Here is a 24,806-nt window from a genome sequence, read left to right as displayed (position 1 = left end):
CCCAAGCCAGGGTGCACAGAAAAAGGCTAAATCCTTGATGATATAACTGCAAGGGAGTTTGAAGACTGGGGAGTGACCTGTTATACCACACTCCCTACTCCAAACCAAGTATTCTTGATGACAAGTATCACTCTCACTGATCTGAGTGACAGCACCACAGACTCCGGGTTGAACCACCGTCTCAGGGATCTTAGGTCACACTGTCCGAAAAAGTAGTGAGTCCATCCCCCTGCCGGCGGGTGTTTGACCAGTCATATTATAAAGCAGGCAGCAAGCAGCACAGACTTGGTCTTGGATATTAAGACGAACCACAGGGCTTTTGTGAGCTTTCTGATAGTGTTTTATCCACATGTATCCACATTTGTCGCAAACCATTCTTTGCCATGTGAATATTTATTCATATATAGAAAGTATAACAAAACAAAGCTATCACCGAACAGGTGAAATTTATCATACCAGCGAATAATAAAACAAAGGACCAGTAGTAGTGTCTAACTTAATTTCATGTCCTTTCACACAGCTTATTACACATGGGTTTTAGCTAAAAGCTGGTGCCACATTCACAAAATTGCAGCAGGGGTTACTTGCCCCCATACGGAAAAAATAAGAAAAACCACTCTGACTTGACTGTTTCACTTGTGTATTTGGAAAGTAAGCCAATTACTCATGAGAAAGAATGATCTTACCTCTGTCAACATTATCAATCCAATGAAGTACGAAACCACCGACAGAGCAAGAATCAGGAGTTCTCTTCGGTGTCCTCTTCGGAACATGTTAGGATACATATCCGCTACTGCTGTCACCAGACTTTCCACACAGACAAACTGCCAACAGTGCAAAATAAACAACCCAAACACAATATTAAACAGGTTAAAACAGTCAACCCAAACCACATTTTTAACACAACTGGCACTTAAAAAGAGCCACATGCCTTTTTTTTTGTACACTTTAAACACTTAAGGTTTATCAGCAGATACCTTAGGCTTTTTATGAGTAAAGCCTTTATTTAAATTAAAAGGTTCTAATTAATTAAATCGGAAGAATATCATTATCAAGATAATTATTAAAATATATATGTGTTATAATATTTCATATCGTATTACATATGGAGTGAAGTTAATTCAACACAAAAGTCGAATTAATGTTTAAAGAAGTCCATACCAATGCAATAGAGGCTTGTTGGGCCAGTGCTCATCTTGATTTTGTAGTGTTAAATGGACTAGAAAGCATGTCCCTCCCTCTCTGAATGGGACACCAGTTCGCAGGGATTACTCCCCCAACACCGTTACTGTATATACTCTACAATAGCTGAGGGGACTGGGGCAACTAAGGTAAAGTGCCTCAATCAAGGTAAACCACGCTGTCTGTAGTGTCAACCTGTCAGTCATGAATCCAAAGGATTACCCACCATGCTAAGCCATCCCACAATAGTGCAATTATGTAGGGAAATATTGAAGATATTGTAATTAATAATTCTGTGTCGATGTCATCATGGTTTGTAGTGAAACAGTTTTCTTCAGTTAAAATACATCTCCGATAATTCCAGAAATTGGCATTTCATGTTTAGACTTCTGTTTCCATGTGCAGTTACGAGCAGGAGAGCAAGAGCATAACACATTTTAGATAACAGTGCAATGTGATTGGTTGGTTGGTTGCTATGTTAAAAAAAGTTCGAAGGCTGCAAAGGACATGGATTGCTTTTGGTGTTTTGATGATGAGAAGAAGATGAATGTTTGTGTGTGAGTGTGTGGGAATGGTACACCACCTATTTCCTCAATATCGTTAAGGTTTTAATATATAATCTCTAACAATTCCGTACAGTTTTTCTGGAAACTGAAAATGATAATGCACAGATCTATTTTACATGGAAGATCATTTAAAAAGCCACATTGACTCTGTAAATATATTATTTAGCTACTGTACTTCTTCCTTTTAACTGCCACAACAGTATTTATGTCTCACTTTTGCTGTAACAGTATCATTGCATTTTAATCAGCTCTCTATACGTTGCATTATGAATTGTTATTAAAAAGCTGTACAGTATTCATCGGAATTTCTTGAATGAATTATTGAATCCAACCTTTTTTGGATGGTGGGCTTTAAGTGTTTGGTATAGGAGTTATTAGACCAAGACAAGCCCTTTGTACATCTGCTGTCTCTGACATGCAAAGGGACACCAAGAGTATAAAAAGTATACCAGAAGTTTAAAGTAGTTCCAGATAGGAATGGAGATGGTCATCATTCTATTTATTATTGATGATCCATTGCATTTATAGTGCACTTTTTATCCCAAAAGATCTCACAGTGCTTTACATACACTGCAGGGGGAGATACTGTATGCATCAACCATCACTGAAGTACAGCACCCTCCTGGGTTACCTGTGGCAGCCATTACGCACCAGCAGCCCCACTATACAGATCTGAAGGAGACATGAGAAATTGCATCACCCGTTATATTGAGGGGGAACTTCAGGAAGGCCACGATGAGCACGCCCTGTTCAGGGCCAAATTCAAAAGTCAAGTCAACATGGAAGAAATGCCCTTGTTGAGAGAGCTTCGGTGGTATCACCGTTATTTTCTTTTACCTGGCTGTCTAATCCGAGAAAGATGAGCATCGTGAAGAACAGTGTTGCCCATAATGGTGATAAAGGCATCATCGTGACGGCTTTAGGGTAAGCAATAAAGGCCAGACCAGGTCCTAAAATAAACACATTCAGTATTAGTGGAATTGATAAGACAGCTGCATGTGTAACTGTATTTGAAAGAAAGCTGGTACTGTCACTTCATAGATTTTATCCCTGTTATTTGTTTTTGTGTAGCAGAGCAGATGAACCAGGACGATAGCAATGGGGTCGAACCACCAGAGGGCGGCATTGCAACAGGTCCAGGAATACATTCCTTGCATTCCCAAATGGGGAATTGGGTGCACCTGGAGATGCCAGCTGCCCATAAAAGCACTCAGGGAAGAGTCAGAGGAGGTCTGAAAAGATCCTCACAGCCATGCTGGGTAGTGAGTGCTAAAAGATCTCAGAGTGAGATCCTTGAAAAGCATTTGTTCCAAACTTTTTACATACTCTTTAGGTGGAGTGAAGTCTGGCGAAGACTGGTCTTGCCTAGTATCTGCCTCGGTCGTTTCTGTGTCGGCTCACCAGTAAGAATGACGAATAAGAGTGAGACCGACCTAACAGAATCGACTGGGTGACGATTTTCCACTGTTACAGGGGTGAAAACAGGGAAGAAAATAAGCAGAATAGATAAACCACAAGGGTGGCTGAGGATAAAAGCAGTATGGTTCCTTGGGCTATTTAATCTCCCTTGTGCTCAGGCAGAGTTTATGTCCAGATTCCCCATGGTGATCTGCCTATAAGGGGGGAATCTGTTACACCTTGTTAATAGCCAGTCGCCAACTAACTGGTCTGATTTATTAAAACACATGTAAATACAAATGCTACAGAGGTGAAAGATGAAGAAGAGAAAGGAATTACCTGCAGTGACCAGATAGGTACAGGGCTGCTACAGTCTGATGAAATGAAAAGCTATATTGTCCTTTATCTTAGAATAAAAGAGTGCACACTTTCTGTGGGCAACAGTAGACCCTCCTAAGGGTTTTGACAAAGAAACATCTCAGAACTGGTTGCTATGGTGACGTGGATCTTTTTAACCTTCAAAGCCTTTATGATAGCAATTGTGTAATAATGTTCACTGCCACGGGGAGGAAAAAGATCAATTTTGTTTTAAAGTGACAGTTAGATAAACATGAACATTCTTGTTGTGAAAAGCTTTTTTGAAATATTCATATTTAATCATGTTGGATTTTTGCCTATAACCTTTAACAACAAAATTTTCTAAAGCAAACAGACTACAGACACTGAAGTACAAAACAAACACCTCTCAGGTCTAATGAATTTAAACAAATAAGGATATAACAAATAAATATGAATATCAAAGAAAATCCCAGACAATGGGAGCAAAATGACAGATTATTGAATCATAAACCTTCAGATGAAATTTGAGACAGTCAAAATAAAAACATTGCAAAGGTAGTATTGGTACAAGCACTCTGGACATTAGCACTCCTACCAACACTGACACACAGACCTGATCTGCCTCTGGACAAAATGCTGTGATATTCTTGTCTTGTGCTGGTGAAGGCTGCAGTTGTCTCTTCACAGTGAATTGGGTCTACAATTAACTCTAGAGACAGATCCTGGTCTAAGCTCAGAAAAAAAAGTTGGGCATAGCAAGACCTCAACACTTGTTTTCTGGAAGTTGTGCCCATTGTAAAACTAGAACTGTATTGTCATGCATTCTTCTGTTAGAAAATCAAAACCTCCAGACTGACAAGATATTTGGTTATGTACTGCTAAGGAATAAGGTTATACTCAATCTGACCAGAGGTGTTCTTGTCTTAAAGATTCCTCCTCAGATCAAGACAATCACACTTCCATCTTCTTGCCAGTTGCCAGTTACCATCTTTATGCTTCAACAATGCAACAATCAGCATCACACCTACCATCATATCTCCACACAAACTGTCTTCTGTTGAAACTGCAACACCATTCTTCATTGAATAAAACATTGCAACACTGACTCTGTCACCACTTTAGATATTATCTTACCCACATGACGATATCAATTCTGTCTATCAGCTGTCAATAGATTCCCCTGAACAGCTGTTAAGCACGCAGATTATTTTATGTAGTTGGTGAAGTACAGTCTGTTCAGATGTGGGCTATTTGTTCATAGAATGTCTTGTGCAGTCATCATGCAAATGGATCAGGTGGATGTGACAATTCTGGGCTCGAACCACTCTACCTTTCAGGATGTGTGTCTAATGTACTGATTGTTGAAGCAAAACATCATGCTCTCCAGGCAACTTCTCTCACAGACTGCTTTTAATCATGCTGATAGCAGCCAGACAATCTTCATTACTCAAGCAGGGCACGGTACGTTAATTAAAGTCATGACTAATAGCTAAGTCTGTGCTCAATGATCTATTTATATGTCCAATTTACACAATGAAATCAGTTTTACCTGAAGAGATGTATAGCAAACATACTGTAAATTAAATTGCCAACATACAGTATGTCAACCAAATTGCAATCCTACCTTAAGAAAGATTGGCATAAAATTCCTGTCAGTGGCCCTAATAAATTACAATTGATGACTTTTAAAGTAACTTTTTATCAATTATATGTCACACATATTGAACAAAAACATTTTCTAATAGAGAACGTACCTGATTCTGCTACTGCTTCTATAGGAACATTCTGCTCATAGGCCATGAATCCCAGCACAGAGAAAATGGCAAAACCAGCCACAAAACTGGTCCCACTGTTCAGACAGCACAGCATAATACAATCCCTATACAAAGACACATTTTTTACTTTGATCAACAGTACAAAGAAAAATAAAAGCTTCCTAATTTGCACAGTATACTGTAGATGCATATCACTCTGTTTAGTTTTATTTTACAAGATAATTAAATTATTATAAAGCAAACTCATAAGCACTTCTTGCATGTGACAAACATGATCAGGAGACAGCATATCACACTGTGTTCAGTCAGCAAGCAGGGAATGGGGAGTAAAAGCTGGAGGGGAACCACGTAAAGCAGTCTATCAAACCCAACCCAACCTTCACATTTCTAAAAGGAGGCAGAAATAAGACACCCAAAGAAAACGCACATGAAAACAGGGCGGACATGCAAATACCACACAAATGGTATCCCAAACCAGAATCAAACCCAGAACCCAGAATTTTAAGGACACAGGACAAGAGTTTTATGCCAGCAGTATGAACCACATTACCACTGTGACACCCTTAATAAAAGAAAATAAATGCATACAGCACTGTGGTGGGCCTAACAAAGAAAGGCTTGCAATTACAAAACAATCTGCCACTAGAGGCCGCCACTGGGCTGGGCCTCTAATTTCTGTAAATAGATCCAGTGTCGATTTTGTACTAGATTATTCTTGAGGGACATACTGTAAAAGTGCACACACATGGGTTTTATTAAATTGTTTTTTAAAAAAGCATGCACACTGTTAGTGATGGTTGGGTTTTGATTGTGGCATGAGAGAGCTGTTTTAATTTTTTATTGCAATCTTTGAACAAGTCTGCAATAAAGCCTCAAGTACTTGACTTTGAACACCTTTGTGTTTTTTTTTTGTAAGCAGATCCTTGGGGCTGCTCTAGCCAAGGGGGACCTATTATAATAAGCACCTTACAAATGTACAGTATATTTGAAGAAACTGATGGTTTGTGCTTCTGGTGTTTTTATTTTAAATATTGCAGCTGGAATATGATTGCATTGACATTGTACTGTAGCATAACATGCACAGAACCTGTAAAACAACAGTATTTTTAGTTCCCAATTTGAAACGTATTGGTTCACTTTAACTCACTTCACTTTCAATGAAGATATGTTTTCACATTACCTGTAGCAGTTATTGTTATAACTGTTATAACTTCCTAGTGCAGTGAGACAGCCCAGACAGATTGCGTACGAGAAGAAGATCTGAGTTCCTGCATCCACCCACACCTGAAGGAAAGTAAAAAGAATGATCAATTTGGTTGAGAACAGAATCATTATGCATTATTCCTTAAATTGTGTCACATGAATACTACTAAGTATTATTTAGCACCTTCTTTCCTGGTTAAGAATTAAGAATTTTCCATTAAGAATATATGCAGTGTATACACTGGGGACACATATTGTATTAGGACACCTTCAGTGATACTAATTGAAAATAAATGAATGCATGCATATTGGCTATAATCGTCCATATGTTTCAGAAAAACCATTCTGTAGAAAATGCATTGTCTTGAAAAATGTTGCTGTTGCAAATGATCTTTGCTTCAGTTGATCAGTGACTGGAAAGTAATAAGGCATAAATGATGACTGAGGATATAAGGCTCAGAGGACATCAGGAGGCCACACCATCTCATCCTGCCATACCTTCATTTGTAACCATGGATTTGAACAGAAAACATCTATGCATTGAACACATTCTGACACGGATAAGAAAGTGAAGATGGCTATGATATTCCATGGAAGCATTTACAGAAATACAGAAACACTCCAGTGTAAGGGTTTTGTTCTGTGAGAAGAAAACAGGCCATGTTGCTTGAAAGTTGTCCCTATACAGTATATACACATCTGCATCATTTTGTATTATTTTATATTCTACATATACATTTTAAATTTATATATAATCCATAGCATTGCTGCCTCACAGCTCTGTGGTCACAGATTCAACTGTGGATCTGGGGTGCTATCTGCAAGGAATTTGTATGCTTTCCCCATATTTGCGTGGGTTTCTCCGGGTGCTCTGGTTTCTTCCCACAGTCCAAAGACCTTCCGGTAGGTAAACTGGCTTCTAGGGAAACTGGCCCCGAATCCAGAGTGTATCCTGCCTTGTGCCCATTGCTTTCTGGAATAGATTTCTGCTCCCATAAAACATTGAAATGGATTAAGCAGTTAGAAAAAGGTTGGATGGATATAATCCATGTTTTAATACATCAGACAATGAGTAAATTGTGGTCTTAAAAGTATACTGTCGTTCACTTTACACAGGACATTTAAGCAATCAAGTATTCACTTCATTGTGCTTCCAGAGGAAGCAATTATAAACTTTATTTGCACAACATTCTCAGACAAACTACCTGATTCTAAAAATTGTGGGTAATTAAATCATTGTGTGATATTTGCACTACATCTTGTTTTAAATGAGCTTTTCCCACTATGAAATTAGTTTGCAGTAATAAAAAAACCAAAGGGATACATGCAAATGTGGGTCAAACATAATTATTTAATCAAGACACACCGGTTTGCTTTTCAGATAAATGCACTGCACTGCAAGCAGTTCAATATAAGAGGTTTTCATGAAAACTGCAGAAATAAGCCAAAACAAACTTCACAAGTCCTCTGATAATCTTGAAGACAACACTGATTGCTGATAGTGCATCTGACAGTTCTGTAAAGTTACACTGCAGAAAAAAGATGTCAACATGATATTGCATATTGGTTAGGGTTGTGCTCCTCAGTCACATCTAAAAATGATGAAAACAAATTTGAAAAAATAAAGAATGTTCCATGGTCCTACAGTATGTGTGCTTACCTTATTGCTTAGTGCTAAGCTACTGTACTGTATGTGCTGCAACTTGAAATTCTTAGTAAACAAATGGTAACTATTCTTTACTTACCCTGTAGACATTATACAACATGTATATCTTATTTTGAGTACAAAAATGTAGATAAACAAAACCCGTCCAATGTAAAATATTAAATATTTGACTTTATTAGTGCTTTTATAGTACTGTGTACATTACTAAGGCAAAAGCACATGTACAGTATAAATGTCTTAAGGAAATAAATAGGCCTTCCTCATTATTACTTTTGCTTTCATTACAGTGAATCTAAATAGCTCTGCATATTTAATCAGGTATGGTAGTCTGATGGCTTTTTGAATGTCATGTTGAATTAAAACAACAGACAACTATTGTTTAGCATTGTGCAGCACACACTTAGACAAGGCTAAAGAGCCTACAAACTTTCTATACACCACCAGATTAAGACATGTTGTATATCCGAGGTCTATCCATGATCAGAAAAATACATATGCCTGCTAAGGGTAATGGCAATCAGATGATAAAGTTGATACCAGCATTTCTTTATAAGGTGGGAGGAAATCAGAGCACCTTTCAAAAACCCACATGACAAACATCCTGAAAGTAGAGTGTGTGTAATATCACAAACACATCATTATTAATTATTACAACAACTCAGCACTATGGACATTAAGAATATGCAGTATGTGAAGAATTACGTACCCCAATGACAAAAGAGCAAGCACTGACTTGAACCTTAGACACCAAAACAGGCTTACTGAAGCAGTGACAAATGAAACATTTCTTTTTAAAATGCTCTCACATAACCAATGAGCCACTAATCTCATTTACTGAGAAACAATTGACAACTGGCAGCATTTTCTTCCCTCTGAGGGTTTCCAGGGAAACACTTTTGACCTTCTGCTAATAAACCCGCTTCATTCCAAAACCATCCTTTCTACGGTGATGTTCATTTATGTCCTGTTTTATTTTAAATCACAAGCATACAACGGACGCTTTTATCGTGCGGCCAACTGCTCCTAAGGATTCGGTCCAGGGATTGTGTTGATGTTGTTGTTGTGGGCTCATTTGAGGGAGCTGTGTTTGGTCATGTGCTGGATACACCAGCAGTATTATTAAGTAGATTTTTCATGCTGCTTATCACTGCTGCTCAGTGAGGAGCAGATAAAACAAGTTACCAACAGTGTTCTGAGCTTACTAACACCTTCCAATAACACTTGATCCACTCTTTGTATATTGTTTGTGTGTGCTGGAGGAAGAGTAACATGGGGAACAATCAATCTGGGTACAGAATGTGAGAGAACATCTTTCCAAAAATGGTAACTGCTGTCAAATGGATGATGTGGGAACATACAGTATCCTTAATGTAAACAGTTTTTTTTCAGAAAATAACTGGCATCCTCTACTAAATGAGCAAAAAATCGTAGTGTCTGTTTTCTCCCCATAAAGGGTTACTGAACATTTAAATGGAGAATAAAAATGTTGAGAGTCAAGGGGAGGTCACAAATACTGAAATACAATAATTGAGTAAATTGCTATATTTTGGTTTTGAACTGATTGTTTGTTGAATCGATTCATGCATTTACAAAAAAAATTAAAGTGAAGAGCATTCAACTTTCCTGTTACAACATACTTTACACTGTTTTGAAGTATGTACTGCAATTGCTTTATGAAAGAAATGCACATGAAGATATAGTAGCACAGCTTTTTTTCTTATTACACTTAAAAAGCATGCCTTACAACCAATACAGGAGGGATTCTAAAAGCAAATTTCATGTCACACTTTTGATGTTAGAATTCAAAATCGTCGGAAATGCTTCTTAAACTAACCTGTTTTTCATTTCTCTTACTTGGTTAATGACGGTTGTGCAGGGCTGAAAGCCTAAACAGGAAGCAGGTAACATTTTGTAATAATAAAAATGTCAGTGTTGTCACATATGTACAATACATTTCTTGTTTTGGGTTAAAAATTAGGCACTGTGCACTTTCATTTTGTTCAGAACACCTCGTCCCCAAATCTGCAGCTAAAACCCAGGGGTGAGTTTCAGTAGATTGTGTGCTGTTAGAAATCTCTGACCAAACCAGATTGGCTGTGGGATGCCAGTTTAGCCATGAAAATGAGGTAGGATGGTTTAGATAGAAGCCAAGAGAGCTGATGACAGAGGGCGAGTGATAAAATGCAGGAAATAAAGTAAACAAGGGATTTATGATCCATCTGACAGCTAATTAAATATTAGTGTTGGGGACTCTCTCTTCAAATACTATGCAGTGTTTTTCTTTATCCAGTATTGTGCAATTCACCTTTCACCATTTCAAACAGCAGTCACCCACTGAACATACAGAATCTGAGCTATACACTCTTTCTTTAGCCTTAATTAACCCAGGGTATGACCACACTTATGATTTGACTTCTGAAGTAGACTTACATTAAGTGAATAAAACTGCAGTGTCATAACTAGTATTTGACAGAAGGCACAGAATTCTGAATGTACAGGACCTTACCTTTTAAGGTCTGAAGAAATGTAATACTTTGTGAGAAATAATTGTAAGTAGGTTAACAGTCACTTGTTAGATATAAACTCAGGCCGTGAAACAAATCTCTTTCCCCAGTCCTCTCCTTCCAACTTTGAAACATAAAAACATTTAACACACAGATCATTCATAACAGTTCTACAAAAATGTAAAAAATCTCACATTTGAATGCTGACACTGTTCCAGAATAAGGAGTTCGAAATTGGCAGATTAACAATTGACTCAGATACGTTTTTGAGGAAGCCATCTGTTAGTGATTTTATTTCAATTCCACAATCAGGAGGGCATGCTACCTACTGCAAGTTACAAAACAGGCCAGACTAACATTCTGCAATCACCTTATATAGCAAATACAGTATATCATTGCCCATTGCACAAGTGGCAGTAGAAACCTTTAATATGAAGCACAAACGTAGACCCTGTTTAAAGATAATTAATCTTAAAATAAATCCTTGAGACAGTGAAAACTGTTGGAGGCAGTGTGGAGCAGGGATGGTAGCAAAAGTATTGGTTTAGCGGGTTTTCCTGAAGGTACTGTATCATAAAACAGTGCTCACACATACATCTTTAACCTTGCAAAAAACAGGCAAACAAACTGACCACTAAAGACTTAAAAGTCTTCAAACTGAAACATAAACAAGAGACTACTGTTGTAATGATGAACATGATACAGCTCAAAACTGTATTCTGTACAGTATTTAAATATGCATTACAGAAGAAGAAATTAGTCACCAATTAATCATACTAAGGGAGCATAAACAGCCCAAACCTTGGAGTTGGAGTTGTTTTCGAAATCCATTCCTATTTAGCTGAGACATGCTCAAAGCTATTTGGTACAATACTATGCTTAAAAATAAAACTTTAAATGCAACCACAACCTCATTTGCAGTAACTGGGAGCAGATGTATTCATTCTACATTCAAATACAATGCAAGGGCAGATATTTTATTTATTGCTTTTAGGGGCAACAAGGAGGAAACACAGATGGTGGAGGACAAAATGTTATTTCAGGGTTTTCTAATCCTTTATTCTTGATCCAAGGCACTCCAGCATGGAGAATGTACTGTACTTGAATACTTTAATTTTGTCTCAGCAGGGGTAATGTGACCTTCAAGGGCTTTTACAAGAAGAAAACAACACTGAAATTCTTTCAAACCTGGCAAGGTTATTTTTTTTCTTTTTGTCTCTCAAATTGGAAAAAACAAATATTGATTAACATAGTTTCAAAGGTGCAGCCATTGTTCCAGCAAATCTCACAGACCCTGTACACTTGATTAGAGATGCAGCTCTCACTGACCACAGTGGCCCAGGCACAATGCAACAGGTTTAAAGAGCCTTGGACTAAGACAATCAAACAATTCCCGATTAGGAGGACCTAAAGCTTTCTGGTTCTTCTTCCCACCTAAATAGAACATTCAAAAAACTTCCCAATTATTTTATTACATATAAAGTAGTGTTTTATAAGATTGTTGACAGCACATTACTAAAAATATTGAATTTGTTCATGTAAAACTACCTCCAAAACCAACAATGTACACAAACCAAAGGGTCCCCCAAGAAGGTGAGTCAGACTATGAACTGTGATCTATGCATCCTTGGAGACTCACACAATTGTGCAGCAATTCTTGTATTCTTCTGGTCTCTTCAACTAATGGCAAACTCCAGATTCAAATGTAATAGACCTTAATTTAACCAAAATCGGGAACAATTTCTCAGTTATACTGATGACCTAGAGACTACCACTTATCTAGTTAGGCACAACCATAGCTCCCCTTGTATGGACTATAGTGTTCAGCCTACATTCCAATGTGGTGCATTTACAGATGGAGCCATTTGAAGTTCCGTAAGAAAATACAATTTTTTAGGAAATATACACATTTGTTTTCCTGAAAATTTGTTTCTATTCAAATTCTTCAGATTGAAAACCAATGCAGTTGATGTCTGTGAGGAAAACAAATTACCCTCCTTTACTCCTGTAAACTTTCTAAACCTTTACATTATTAATAAACATAAAGATAAAGAATGCTATGTTACAGTATCTGTCCAAGAGCAAGATTTTCTTATGTGGTTTTTATGACAAATGTGATACATTTCTACAATATTTGCTTGACTGACACAAAACATATTTTTAAACTTATTTGTATATGGTAATTACAGTATTTGGAAATGATTTCAACATTATTGACTGGTGTTCTTGCCTCACCAGATTTGAATTATGAATATTTCTTCTAATTAAATGCATATTTGTTTAGTGTATTGGAAGTGTGCATTTACTATCTCATTACTGCAAGTGAATTAGTACTGATAATTGAATTTTCCTATCAGGAATGAATTTTAAATGTTAGTCTTGTTATTAAATTAAAGAGCTGTGTATCCAAGATATATCTGATCACAAACACGTTTTTCACTTTTTATTAAGGAAATCAAATTCCAAACAAGGAATAGTATGAAACTTAATATGTATAAGTTAACCAGTATTTTAATTAGATTGTTCAACAAGCATTAGAGCAGTGCATCAATATTAATTCCACTTCTCTCCTTATTCAAGCAGTAGATGCATGGCACTACCGCTCAACAACAGTGTGTGTCTTTAGCTACAGTATGTGCTTGGCTTACATATTTAATACAGAGATGACCAACGATATACACTTTGCTTTACAAGCCATCAAAACAGCATGTGGCTGGTTTACTTTTTCTAATGGTAGGAAGACTTTTACTCAATAACTAAATTAAATGCAGCAAAGCACAGTACCAACCACACCACTGGCAGAAATGCTACATAACGTGTTCTCATAGCAGATTAGGATATCCTAAAAGAACACAGAAAAGTAACAGTTCAATCTGTAAAGCAGATACATGTAAGGATCCAAGAGCAAGGCTGACCACAGTCATAGTACAATGTTACACTGTGGGATGGCTGATGGGATGCTGTAGCAGTCCAGAATCTTAAATCTACTGGCATTGCTGAACAGAGAATCAATTCACAGGACAGATGCTGACAGCCCATGCACAGCTAGAAAAAGATGTTTGTGTGCAGCATTTGAAACAAAGGAAAGCAAAGGATGAAACATTCTATAATCAGTTTTAGTAAATTACCAAAATGATATACAATTCAATCCAAATGGCTATGCTTTTCCTGCCCGCAAGATCAGTTGCTTTTATTTCAAATAAGGAAAGCAAAATATTTACAGTACGTTTAAGTGGTAGCTTTTTAAATAATAATTTACAACTATTCATCTAAAGCTTGTATGTTTCTATATACAGTATGACAAAGCAGCACTCTTGTGATTTCATGAAGGCATTTATGACTTGCAAAAGGCTAGTAGAGGGAAAAGGGACAGAAGTAACAATATTTTAAATTTAAATTGCACAATTATCTTTTGCAGCTGAACATTGTGGTGTGAATGTGTGAAATGTGTGTGCAATTTGTTGTGTGGGTTTCAAAACTCCAGCATTGTGGATGAGATACATACGGTAGGAGAAATGATAAACATGGTACTGTACAATACTTTGCATACCACTAAACACCCACCATCTTTGCATTGATTACTTCTTTCTTTTGAACTTTAATGCTGCTGCTTTGCATTATTGTACATTTGTACCATACTAATATGTAATGTAAGTCAATATTTTTCTTCCACTGCTTGCAGAGCTAGTGACCTGTTTTAAACTCTGTATGAACTTTCTGCCAGATCACGTCCTCTGGAATATAATGGATTTGTGCCAACACTACAATAGAGGCCATTATAAGTGTTCTTGCAGTCTGGAAGGGCCACAGCTGCTGGAACAGCCACACATTTGTCAATAATAATTACTGAAAAGCCAGGTTAGTTCCTTTGGTGTAAAGAGCCAGCTTCTTAAATGTTTAAATAGTTAGAACTTTGATAATATGAAAAATATAATCAACTTTTCTTTTTACAATCGGCTTCTCACATCCTACAGGGGAGCTTGAAACAAAATTTCATTTCATTTGGTCTCAAAGCAAAAGGCAGCTATGTGAACACGCATTTCGGTATAATTCCAATGAGGCCCTAACATTCGGGAATGTGTTTCCTTGCATGATGTTCAGTGTCAGATTGTTTTCACAAAATATTTTATTTACAGTAGTAATAATGAATAAGACAATTATCCATTATCAGAAAGCTGTTCATTCATGGTAAAGGTTATATAGACCCACAAAGTATGCTAGAAACACAGGATTTAGCCAGTCAATAGCGGGAATTTAACCCAGTACACAACAGTCATTAACATAATCGTAAGTGTTATAATTTCAGGCACTATTAATGTGCGCTTTCATAAGCATAGGTGCAGGAGGTAAAACGGTTCTATTCAACTGAGAAAAGCTCAGCCCCCTCAAAACAAATTAAGAAATACTGAACAATAGATGAAGACTTGACTAACAAAAAAGTAGGTCACCAAGACAAACATACACAAGCTGCAGGAGTTTGTTTTCACTACAGTTATTCAATTCAATAGAATTAAAATTTAATTAGCTTAGACAATGATTTCCCAGGGCAAAGCTTATGTGAAGTGCATGTAAACCACATCCTGCACGTTAAAGATAAAAAAAAGCTTATTGCACTCAAAAAAACCTAATCAGGTCAGTTAATGTATAAATTGCAGCAATAAAGAATTCCCTCAATTATACCTCAATTGAGGTATAATCATTGATTATACCTCAATGAGGTATAATAGTAAATAAATGCAACTGTAGATAACTTATTCCTTTGACAAGGGGAAAACGACCAAGTTCTATTTCACAGGGACTTTAATTTCTCTCTCCTTTGTCAAGAATTAGAAGTATATCACTTCAGTAGAGTGACAGGAGCTTGAGTATAGAAGTCACCCTCATTCTAACAACTAGATGGGTAAAAGTTTATCAACTGCTTTCTCTAAGCTGTTGCCTAGAAACTTGGGAAATCAACATTAAATGAATAGGGTTATACGTTCCATTTTTAAATCATGTACCTTTCAATATCAAAGCAGATCTGAAGTTTACTAGAAACTAAAAAAACCTGTCTTCACTAAAATGCTCTTCAAGATTTCAAAATCTTAATAATATAATGTAGCAAAGCATGATATAATAATAACCATAGCTTATAGTACATGTGGTCCCAGAGTGCTTCACACATAGAAGGGAACCCATTTTATCAATGACTGAAGTGCAGAACCCACCTGGATGATATAAACCAGTCCCATGACTCAACAGGGGACGAAACAAGACATTTCCATCCGTCCATTTTCTAATAGCTTTATCCAATACAGGGATGCAGGGGAGCCAGAACCTATCTCGGCAAGCAACAGGCACAAGGCAGGATACACCCTGGATGGGATGCCAGTCCATCACAGAGAAACAAGAAATTTCTCTCATTCAATTAAGGTGGAAATTTAGAAAGGCCAAATTGTCCAAGTCCAGAAGTTCAATTTAGCCATGACACACCCACGTTAATTTCTGTGTTATTATGCACAAAACCATGGGCTAAAAGGTCATGTAGTCGGGGCCTTCATTTGTTTATTGTTGAAGAAAAAGAGCAGTGCTGTCTTTTCCAATAATTTAAAACACAAATGGATAAGGTTTACACGAGTAAATACTATTTTTGTAAGGGTTTTAAGATGCTGAACATGTAGTGTATCCTAGCCTAGATCCTTACATCTTCAAAAATATTTATCTGAGCCAAACACATGGATTGGGTGCCAAAATTCCACAGTACATGTTCGTGTATAAACTTCAAGAATCTCTCGTTACGAATATGATGTTTTCAGTACCTAAAAGTGAAGGGATTATCTTAATTCAAAGAACTGGTAAACCTCTTCATGCATTAACAAATAATTTAATACTGCTTTTAGACTGCCTTTCCATTGTGAGCAATTTTACAATTGAAGTTTTATGAAGAATTTCATGTTGAGAAGGAAATATAGCAAGGATACTGTATATTTAGCAAAGCCTGTCATTTATAGTTCATTGAAGTTCACACCAGGTTACATCCTTCACCTCCACATACAGGTTTTCTTTAGTAGGTCTGTTAAGTAATACATTGCATTTGGTGTATAAGCACTGGGCTTTCATTAAATAATTTTTTAGACTACAAAGCATTTTCATCTGCAGTGTCTTGTGAAGCTGTTAAACACTAGCCCCGAGGAGAAATGTCCCTACCTGCGGGTCAGAGAGGCGAGAGATATCAGGGTACAGGTAGAATTTAATCCCCTCAGAAGCTCCAGGCAAAGTAACTCCTCGTATCAATAAGATAATTAGCATCACATAAGGGAATGTAGCAGTGACATATACCACCTGTGGAAAAAACAAACAATACATATTTTAAAATATAAGAGAAGAAATCCACAAATTAAGAAAAAGATGACAACACCGTCATTCATATTTAAAGAGATGTCCTTTTTATAAAACTGAATTTGCTTTTTGGCTTTTTCTCCACAAAAGCAAACATCTTCTAAGCACAAATACAGTTATGCTGTAGGATTTCAAAAAAGAAATGATCAAGAAAATAAGTGAACAAGACCATTCCATAACAAACCTTGCATTGAGCATTTTGATCAAATAAAATTACATTACTACTTTCCTGAAGTAGAGATGAATATTCAATCTGATTAATTTAGCACTGTGTTAAAAGTTATACAGTAGCATAGATTTTGTAAAACACATTTCATTGCCATCTTGTGATTCTTAGGCATATTATTATTAAGTTAGGTATCATTACACATGTAGAAGAAAGTGTGTCAAGGTGAGAGGTACAGTACATGTATTGTTTCTTAAACAGGAGGTTCAAAACATCTGATAAGCTGATTCATAAGAAAAGATATAAGTACTGTATAAATGCTACAGATCCACGCTTTCCCAGAGAGGAAAAATGAGATCCCACTAGGATCTAGGCAAATACATTTTTTAAAAAGATTTTTGATCACACGGGTGACTACTGTATCTTTTTGTTAGCTTAAAATAAATCTAGAACTGTTCTGTAATTCCATTTTACAACAGATGACAAAATCTGTAAAACAATGTGAAAAATGAGACAGGGAGCAAGACCAAGAAAAGGCAAAAGGGCAAAAGGGTTAGACCTTCAGTGGCTATAACCAGCTAGCCATGATGTGTTCTGAAAATGGCTAATTTAAAGCACACTAAACGGTAAATCTCAGGAGGAAGGAGAAGGCAGAGCTTTAGCCGAGTGGGTTGATTGAAAAAGCACTCAGAAAAATGTCTCCCGCTACATGAAAAACATAAAAATAGAACACTTGGTTTTCAGTAAGATTTAACTTGTCAACCTAATGTTCAGAGCCTGAATCACAGCTACAGTACATTTCAACAGGATATAGTTCAAAGTAGCTTATCAGGGTAGGCTTCTGCCTCCATAAATATGGTTGCTTGCAGTTGAAATACAATTTTTTTCTTTATATAGGATTGATGCTTATGCTATAGAAGACCACAAAATGTAAGATGCCAGAGGACAGGGGTTTAAAGACCTTTGGTATGGCACCTACAGAAGTCATTTCCACAATTTATTGCCTGTTTAATGTTTCCTGGGCCCTTTTAATTCCTCTGACAAAAACTCTACTGGAACTGGCTATACATTCTCTCTCGTTGGCTGTTTGTCAAGAGCAACTAAGGACAAGATGGGATTTGAATACAAAACTATCCTCTCAAGAGTTTTCAAGGAAGAGTTTAACTGAGTTCCTCTGGCAGCGTGGGAAAGCTCAAAGTGTACCTGCAATTGTACTGTACCTACTGTAATTGTAACTACTCACAGAACATCGAGTGTTCCTAAGATACACATGGAACAAAATTCCAAAGCATGATAAAAATGAAAACACATACAGTATCACATTATCACTATTGGAACACTATTATCTGCTAATATCTGCATACATAGGCTATTAACTGTATCATCACCATGGTGTAGAAGGGTATGTCAACAAAAACACTACTTTTCAGGCATTACACCATATACAGTGAATATTTATATATTCCCTTCTTTTAACTCCCCTAAGGCAGTGATAGCCAAAGACTGCAAGATTTCAAAAGCTTTTGTAGCACTAGCATTTACATTGTTTAAAACCTGGAAAGAAAACCAGTCAATTGTTTAAACAAATCTTGAAGTTTTAAGTTGGTAATCAGAGCACGGCTGTGACATCAGTGTCAGATTCCTGACTGATCGTGAACAGCCACAAGGCATTTCTGGGATTCCACTTCACCTATACTCTCAGTTTCTTAACTTAAGAATATTGAGAAAAGTTAAAAACAAGAGATGGCTATTCAGTCACTGTCAGGCCATTCACAGCCTTCATTCTGGCCTATCCAGCGGTTGATCCAAAGATCCCATCCAGGAGTTTCTTGAAGGAAGCCAAAGTATCTGCTATAACCAAAATGAATTACTTGATACTTTATTGGTTGCATTTGTTCCAGGTGTTTAACATTTTAAGTGTTAAAGGTAACCAGAGGGACAGTGGATCTCCAGGACTGAACTGGGGCACCACTGATGTATGCTTGACCTGTGGAATGGCAGTGATGTCAGGAAGTCATTCGTCTTTATCTGATTTAAGCAAAGCTTCCAAACCTTGATACTATTAATCTATACACAGCATATATATACAGGTATATGCTAGCAGCCATATCACCCTGTAAATCACAACCGGCAACCCATTAAAGCTAAGCAGGGGTGAGTGTGGTCAGTACCTGGATGGGAGACCTCCAGGGAATAGCTAAGGTTGCTGCTGGAAGAGGTTAGTGGGGCCAGCAGGGGGTGCTCACCCTGCAGTCCGTGTTTGTCCTAATGCCCAGGTATAGTGATGAGGACACTAAAACTGTAAAAAGACATTAAAAATCCCAGGGTGTTTTTTTTAAATGAGTAGGGGTGTTACCCCAGCATCCTGACCAAAGTTCCCCCTGGTCTTTACCAACCAATTATGGCCTCCTAATAATCCCCCAACTGGCTTCATCACTCTGCTCTCCTCCCCACTGATAGCTGATGTGTGGTGAGCGTTCTGGCGCACTATGGCTGTTGTCGCATCATCCAGGTGGGGCTGCACACTGGTGGTGGTGGAGGGGAGTCCCCATTACCTGTAAAGCGCTTTGAGTGGTGTGTCCAAAAATGCGCTACATAAGTGTAAGGAATTATTATTATACAGAAATAGAGAGCACATATATCTAGTACTACATGAAATTGGTAAGAGATGTTCTGAGTTTATGCATTTATATGATGAAATCACATTAGGTGTGAAAATTACCAGTTAACTTTCCTGGAATCTGGTACCTATTACAAACATTTTTTCCCATCTGTATTTCAGGTGGTTAAAATAAACCTGGTATTAATTTGTGTTACAGTATGTGCAAATACTCTTAGTTGTCAGACAGAAAGAATTAACACTGCTTTTTTATCTAAGTAGATTATACTGTATATCTTCAGATTATAGTCTAATTCCTGGTAAAAACCTATTTGGATCTTTTAAAGACAGAAACTTAATTGCAGAAAATGGATTCAGGCATTGCAAAGATCAGCAAAACGTTAACTTTTATGACATCTGTTATATTAACCTATATAACCTACAGTAGTGCAAGCACAAATTTGGATAAATCAAACTAAGGAATCAATTCAATTCTGAATACTCAAGCAACAAACCGGTAAAACAAGCAAGAATGTTATATTGATTGTTGTATGAGCTCTCCATCTCATTTTGGTGGAGTCAATTTTAATTAAACCAAAAAAGGTAATGTTGCTGTTGTGGGACATTAGGGTATTTTTTTATTCAAAGCCTCTCATGTTGCCCTAGTTTTTTTTTATATTATTATTCTTATGGTCTTACCTGACCTGCAGTTCTTTTCAAAGTTTAAATGCAGCTTCTATGGAAGAAGATTTAAGAGCAGTGTGAAGCTGTCAGTCGTTGTTAGAGGACAAAGATAAATACGTTTTTTCAGTAAATGAATGGATCTTTTGAAGACAGCTAAAAACATAGTATTGTGGGTAACAGAGAGGTAAATAAAGAAAGGTTAAAAAGGAGGACTCTAAGGGAGAGCACTTACTTCCTTCTTGGCAATAGATACAACTTTTAATTCACTGAACAAGAGACAAATAAGAGCGAAATAAACTTTGTATGTTTCAAATAATTATAGGAGATGCTTGGAATATTTTGACACTAGTATGTGTAATATTTTTGCTTTGTTTTCAATATATTGTATTTTAAAAAAACAACTACAATGCATCATTTTTTGTAAAAAAAAGTCAAAATATAAACGACTCCTTACAGACACAATTGTACTCTTAAAATTAACTTTATATTTAAGTAAGGTACAGTATATTCCCTAACATGCTGAGCAAATGTTTTTAGAACACAGGTGTTCCTCTCTATTTACTCCTCCAAATTCGGTTTTACTTCCAACATTTTTCTCCTTGTGAACCCACTTGTAAATACTTTCAATCTCAATTTACGGTCCTAGCAGACTGCCAGAACTCTGGCCACAGCTATGTGAGAAACACTCTGAAATGGGCTCACAAAAGCCTGAAGCAGCTTAGTGATCGTCTTGAATGCTCAGATCTGTATGGGGGTAAACAAAAAAAAATCTCACTAGATGCTGTAATTCCTCATACAGAGGAGACGGGAGAGAAAAAACTCTGCATGCATCTCATGAATGTTCCACTTTCCTCCAGTGAATACAGAAATCAATCTTAGGCTGTCTGTTAAAACCTTGCCATGAAGGGGCTTTCTTCCCTATTACTTCATGCTTAAACAAAAGGCACTTCAGGAGATATAATCATTGCTGCCTAGCTCCTATTCCTGGACCTGCACAATGTGGACTCATTTATTTTTCCTCACACATCTCGTTCCCTTTCTTTGCCGTTTCTTTATGCTTCATTGAGTCTGTTAGACGTTTTAAAGGCTGCTATAGAAAATCCTTCTGAGGAAGGCTAGCGACTGAATCCTAGCTGTTGGCACAAGGACGGTAGCCCCTTATAATGTTGGGAATTCTGGGTAAAAGGCAAAGGTAGAGGAAGGCCAAAACACTGCTTTGTTTATCAAGCACGCAGATAATACACTGAATGTCTTTAAGGGTTTTCTTTCTCAACAGGTTGTAAACTATTTCCTGAGTATTTTTTCCTGCAGTTTGTTTTAATTATTTAAATATTGAATGTTCAGAGCTTGAACGAATCAGTTAATGTCCCCAGAATAAATTTCCAGATTAAAAACATCATCATTGGCTCCAGTGCATCAGCTGAAATTGCTACATCTATTTTAGCTTTACTTGTAATTCCCTCAAGTACATTTCATCTGATGGTTTCCAGGTAACATTAAATGATACTTGGGGATCTCCCTAAACCTTACTGCAAGGAAATAAGAAAGAAAAATTAAAGCAAATAAATGAAAAAATAATATTAATATTAATATTTTAACCACACAATACCTCATGTTGACAGAAGAAAAGCAAGAGCGACCTTAGGTCTTTTTAATATGGTGATGTAGTATCAGTTACCAAATTAAGACGCTTAACTAGAACATCAGTTTTTCAGTCATCCTTTCAGTTCAGCTACGGGTGCAAGAGAATTCAAATAAAAGAGGTTTATTCAGTAAACCATCTACCTCTGCACAAGAGAGGGAGGAGAGTAATTGCTTTAGGTCCTCTATTGAAAGTCAAAGTAAGTAGCAACTGATGTTTCTTTGATAGCTGACAGGCTGTAATTGATTACTTTATTAATTCATTCTTGCTACTGCCAGAAAGACCTTACAAAACATTCCCAAAATGGGAATTACCATGAAATGTAAGGAGTTCTCTAGGCTTTTGTACAGCTTTATGTAAGTTGACTCCTCTGATCATTGTGTTAGGTTTTGTACTGCAAACTGGACTGCTAAATAGATTCTTATAAAAGTTAATATTCTGTTGTTGATGATACATTACAATTATTTTTCTAATTTTTGTGAACAGGGATGAATACCAAGAAATAAAAGTATAAACAACATTGTGGACACATGCATTTTCCTAAAGCTAAATACCAGTGTTGAAGTGCATTACAAAGCAACCAACAAATTCAAGTAAAATGTTTTACCTTGTGCCACTTTTAGTGGCTACTTTTAGTCCGTTTGTTAAATGCCCTACTAGAGATAACAAGACTTTGGACTTGCTGTATGCTAATGTCAAGAATGCCTACAGCTCCACATCACTCCCCCCCTCCTTGGCAGATCTGACCACAACCTTGTTCACCTCCTATCTCTGTACAAGCCTCTTGTACTACAGCAACCAGTAACAACCAGGACAGTGAGGAGATGGTCAGCTGAGGCTAATGATGCACTGATGGACTGTTTTGAAACAACGGACTGGGAGATACTCTGTGAGCCTGATGGAGATGACATTGATGGTCTTACCCACTGCTTCACTGACTACATAAACTTCTGTGTTGACAGTGCAGTGCCCACCAGGAAAGTGCGCTGCTTCTCCAATAATAAACCCTGGGTCACCAGTGATCTGAAGGCCATCGTAAATAGGAAAAAGAGGGCTTTCCAGGCAGGTGACAAGGAGGAGCTGAAGCGAGCACAGAAAGAGCTGAAGGTAAGAGTTAGGGAGAGCAAGGTGGCTTATGGGAGGAAAATGGAGGACAGGCTGAGGGAGAGCAATGTGAGAGAAGTGTGGAATGGCATGAGGAAGATCTCCGGATACAAGTTGTCCGGCGGCCAACAGAGTGAGGGAGGCCTGGAGAGGGCTAATGAGATGAATCTTTTCTTTAACAGATTCGATACAGGGTCCACTGTCCATTCACCTCACAGGCCTTCACCCCAGACACCCTCTTCATGTCCTCAGTCACCCCATCATGTGATCCCTCCTACTCCTACTCCATCTTCCCCTGCCCTGCTCGGCTTATCCATCACAGCTGACCAGGTCAGAAGGGAGTTGAGGAGACTCCATGCAGGGAAGGCAGCGGGTCCTGATGGTGTCAGCTCCAGGGTGCTAAAGATCTGCACAGACCAACTGGGTTCAGTGCTGCAGTATATCTTCAACCTCAGCCTGAGATTAGAAAAGGTTCCGGTGCCCTGGAAGACATCTTGCCTGGTGCCAGTACCCAAAAAGGGGCACCCTAAAGTCTTGAATGACTACAGACCAGTGGCACTTACATCACACCTAATGAAAACTCTGGAAAGGCTTGTACTGGACCACCTCAGAACCCTGGTGAGTACAGCACTGGACACCCTGCAGTTCGCCTACCGGTCACACCTGGGAATGGAGGATGCAGTCATCTATCTGCTACACAGAGCTAACTCTCACCTGGAGAAGACGGGGAGCATTGTGATAGTTATGTTCTTTGACTTCTCCAGTGCCTTTAACACCATCCATCCACCTTTACTGAGAGATAAGCTAAGGGCGGCGCAGGTGGACACTCCCCTGCTGTCCTGGATTATAGACTATCTGACCTGCAGGCCACAGTATGTATGGCTACAGAGCTGTGTGTCCGAACAGTTTGTTAGCAGTACTGGGGCTCCACAGGGCACTGTCCTTGCTCCATTCCTGTTCTCCTTTTACACCTCTGACTTCAGGTACAACTCTGAGACATGTCATCTGCAGAAGTTTTCGGATGACTCTGCAATTGTGGGGTGTATTAGAGAGGGGAGGGAGGAGGAATATAGGAGCTTGATTACCAATTTTGTGGAGTGGTGTCATCTTAACCATCTCCAGCTTAACACCAGCAAGACCAAAGAAATGATCTTCGACTTTCGAAGGAATAAGTCTCCGCTGAACCCTGTTTCCATCCAGGGTGAGGACATAGAGGGCGTACATTCCTACAAGTACTTAGGGGTACACCTGGATGATAAGATGGAGTGGTGTACTGACGCCCTGTACCAGAAAGGTCAGAGCCAACTCTATTTTCTTAGGAGACTCAGGTCCTTTGGTGTGTGTGGAACACTGCTACACATTTTTTATGAATCAGTGGTGGCGGCGGCCATCTTCTACGCTGTTGTGTGCTGGGGCAGCAGCATCATGACAAAAGATGCAAATAGGCTCAATAAACTTATCAAGAAGGCTGGCACTGTGCTGGGGATGAGCCTTGACCCCATGGAGGTGGTGGCTGAGAGGAGAATGCTGACCAAGCTCACAGCCATCATGTACAACACCTCTCATCTGCTTCATGGGACTGTTACTGGGCAGCGGAGCA

At 37.9% G+C, this 24,806-nt stretch overlaps 1 protein-coding gene across 4 annotated transcripts in view; it reads right to left on the bottom strand.

Moving 5' to 3' along the window:
• Window positions 1-24,806, bottom strand: part of slc6a11b (solute carrier family 6 member 11b) — a 43,733-nt gene that overhangs the window by 7,615 nt on the left and 11,312 nt on the right. For all 4 annotated transcript variants that reach the window (XM_088636828.1, XM_088636829.1, XM_088636827.1 and 1 more), the window contains exons 7-11: window positions 16,820-16,954; window positions 6,441-6,544; window positions 5,240-5,364; window positions 2,586-2,698; window positions 687-824 (exon numbers count right to left, since the gene is read on the bottom strand). In XM_088636828.1, the coding sequence (XP_088492954.1) occupies window positions 687-824; window positions 2,586-2,698; window positions 5,240-5,364; window positions 6,441-6,544; window positions 16,820-16,954 (615 nt within the window). The remainder of the gene's footprint in view (window positions 1-686; window positions 825-2,585; window positions 2,699-5,239; window positions 5,365-6,440; window positions 6,545-16,819; window positions 16,955-24,806) is intronic.

The sequence above is a fragment of the Lepisosteus platostomus genome, chromosome 6 (assembly GCF_059453375.1).
Source record: "Lepisosteus platostomus isolate fLepPlt1 chromosome 6, fLepPlt1.hap1, whole genome shotgun sequence".
In the NCBI taxonomy this organism is placed as follows: domain Eukaryota; kingdom Metazoa; phylum Chordata; class Actinopteri; order Semionotiformes; family Lepisosteidae; genus Lepisosteus; species Lepisosteus platostomus.
This window is presented reverse-complemented; position numbering and strand designations above follow the sequence as displayed.